Source organism: Echinops telfairi, unplaced genomic scaffold, assembly GCF_000313985.2.
Source record: "Echinops telfairi isolate 266 unplaced genomic scaffold, ASM31398v2 ScPeMD7_655;HRSCAF=1070, whole genome shotgun sequence".
NCBI lineage: Eukaryota > Metazoa > Chordata > Mammalia > Afrosoricida > Tenrecidae > Echinops > Echinops telfairi.
Window position 1 is genome coordinate 9,640,240 of NW_022104553.1, and position 2,646 is coordinate 9,642,885.

At 54.5% G+C, this 2,646-nt stretch overlaps 2 protein-coding genes across 9 annotated transcripts in view; one reads left to right on the forward strand and one right to left on the reverse strand.

Annotated features, from left to right (window-relative positions):
* Nucleotides 1–2,143, reverse strand: part of LOC123521918 — a 13,236-nt gene extending 11,093 nt beyond the window's left edge. Inside the window, exons 1-2 of the mRNA XM_045292259.1 lie at nucleotides 2,010–2,143; nucleotides 1,310–1,452 (exon numbers count right to left, since the gene is read on the reverse strand). Of these exons, the coding sequence (XP_045148194.1) occupies nucleotides 1,310–1,452; nucleotides 2,010–2,143 (277 nt within the window). The remainder of the gene's footprint in view (nucleotides 1–1,309; nucleotides 1,453–2,009) is intronic.
* DDR1 (discoidin domain receptor tyrosine kinase 1) overlaps nucleotides 1–2,646 on the forward strand; it is a 24,574-nt gene that overhangs the window by 7,783 nt on the left and 14,145 nt on the right. The window lies entirely within an intron of this gene.

A 2,646-nucleotide genomic window follows, 5' to 3' on the forward strand; every position in this document is an offset into this window, starting at 1 on the left:
CGCGGGCGCCATCCACTAACTCGCTCAGCCCCAGCCAGCCAAATCCCAGTTAGACAGCCTGGTCACGGCCCTGCAGAGAGAGGGGCTAACATCTGGCCGGCCCCCTGACTTGCAGGGCCGGCTGGCCATTTGTCCACCTCGCTGATGGGGAGTTGGTTTTTCCATGCGATAACCTCGCTGTGCAGTGAGCCCGAAACCCCCTACCCCGACCCTAGCCTTCACACCCCAGGTCCCTAGTGGGGCGGGCCTTAGTCTGGTCTTAGGGCTGTTGGTGTTGGTCCAGGACCTGGGAGAGGGGAGAGAGGAAAAAGCGGATGGATATGGGAACTGGAAAAGTGACTGTTTCTTATTGCCGCTGGTCCCACCCATGAGTCCACCCCCAGCCTCTAGACCTCCCTTTGGCTTGGACACCCATGTATGTTAAGGGAGGGGTGGACCCCATTTTCTTCCGTGTCTTAAGGGGCCCTGTGTGTGTGCTTCTAGGAGCCTGTGGGATCTGTCATTTCCTACACACAGGTGTCTGCGGGTGACTATTCACGAAGTGATGGCCCAGGACTGTCAAGAATGTGCCGTGTGTGTGTGTGTGTGTGTGTGTGTGTGTGTGTATCTGTGTGCTCCCTGCCTGGGAGTCTCGGTGTGTCACTGATTTATATGGTTGTCCCAGGCATGCATCTGCTTCTGAAAGTCTATGTGGGGTTGTCTGAGACACTGAGGGGTGTGTGCGTGTGGTGCCTGGCCTCCCTGGCACTACATTTAGCTGCTGTGTTTACAGCCGGTGCTGTGAGTGTGTGTCTGGCCACGTGTGTATATACAGAGCTGTGTGGGTGTTGTTGTCTGGGGTGGAGGAGGGTCAGGGGCCCTCCAGCAGGGTGCCTGGCTTGTCATTGGTTGTACTGGGGCAGGGTGGGGTTAGAATACAACTGGGGCCTCCCCTCTGGGTCTTACTTGGGGAGCTAGACTCCTTGCCTCTGTCAGTGGAGAGGAGAGAGGGAGGGGTGTCTAGGAACAGATTGCTGCGATGTCCCTGGGAGGCTCTGGTTGGCTCTGGGCCCTGTGTTTAGAGCTTGTTTCATTTACCTCTGTATCCCCGCCTCCTAGCCTCTGCCTGTCTTTGTATCTCTGCCGGGGGCTCTTCTCTGCTCTGGCTGGCTCGGATGACTCATCTTGGATAGGCATGAAGGTTACTCAGGGGAACAAGGGCCCCGCTGTTTCCCAGAGGAGTGTGGGGGTGGAGAGTGGCACCCAGGAATTCCGAGCCAGCCGCCTGGGACTCCAGCAGCCTGATCTCCTGCATCAGGGGACCCCCTACCTCTCAAGGGACCAGGCAGGATGCCTTCTGGTTCTTGCTCTCCTTTGATATCAGGTGCCCCCTCATTCTCTTCAGCTGCTGCCTGAGAGCTGTGGGTTCTCAGCTGCCTCATACATTCCTGCCGTAGAGCACTGTGGGAGCAGCTGGAGAAGGACAAAGGGATAGGGGGGATAATCCCCCCACACTCCTACCTCCTGGGGTGACCTGGCTTCCCCTTGTCTTTAGACCCACCCTCATCTCCAAGGCAACTCAGCCTGTTCCCCAGCCTTGGGCTCCCCGTTCAGAGCAGACACCTGGAGAAGGTGGGATCTAGGGGTCCAGATGTCTGGGTCTCCGGGAGGGTAAGGAAGCACAGGGAGAGCTGGGGTTACCTCTGATGACAGACAGTGGTGGGATAGGGTGCAGGGGGTGCCATTAGGGGTCCTGGGAGAAGGAACACAGTGCCAGTCTCTGGGACAGGGAGGGGACAGGCTAGCTCTTCCTGGGACTGGGCAGGACAATACTTGAGCTTGTAAAGAAGCAGCGACAGTTGGATTGGTTTTAGGTGGAGCAAGCTGCCTGGGCCCTGGGGAGGAGGACCTGAGTGGGGACCCTTGAACTTGAATGGGCACACATCATGGAATGCACTTCTGATCCCGTAGGAATAGGTGGGCCTGAGCTTCTGCGTTTCTCACAAGCGCCCTGAGCTGAGGCTGCCGACCAAGGGACCAGAGTGGGCTTAGCGGGGTCTGAGGGCAGTGAGACTGGAAGGCACTGGGTCCCACACTTCTCTTCGAACCCAGAGCTCCTGGGGTGGGGAGGGGACAGGTTCAGCTGGTCCAGGCTTGTCTTCATTGTCACATCCATGAACACATCTCAAAGACTTCAGATGCTTTACAGATCACAAAACTTTCTATAAAGACATACATGTCACCATTTACGATAGAGCTTTAGAAAAGCAGTCCCTGATTCCCCTCTTTCCCACATTCACACTAATTTATAGTAATCGATTAGGAGTCCGCTCTCTCTGGATAAGTATGCAAGAACGGACACAGGCAGAGGGGTGCAGGGTGACTTGCTTCCTAAAGGTGGAGCCATGTGGTTCTGATTTCTTTCATTTGCTTTCTGTACTCGATCATCACACCAGAAAATCCCACTGCAATTTCTTTCTTTTTTTTTTTTGTAGATCGGTGTCAGATATGTGGGCTAATGTTGGACTTAGGGACTGGACTGGGTTGGGATGGTTTCTTTCTTTCTTTTTTTTTTTAATCAATTTATTGGGGCTCATAAAATTCATCACAATACATAGATCAATTGTGTAGAGCACATCTATACATTTGTTGCCCTCATCATTCCCA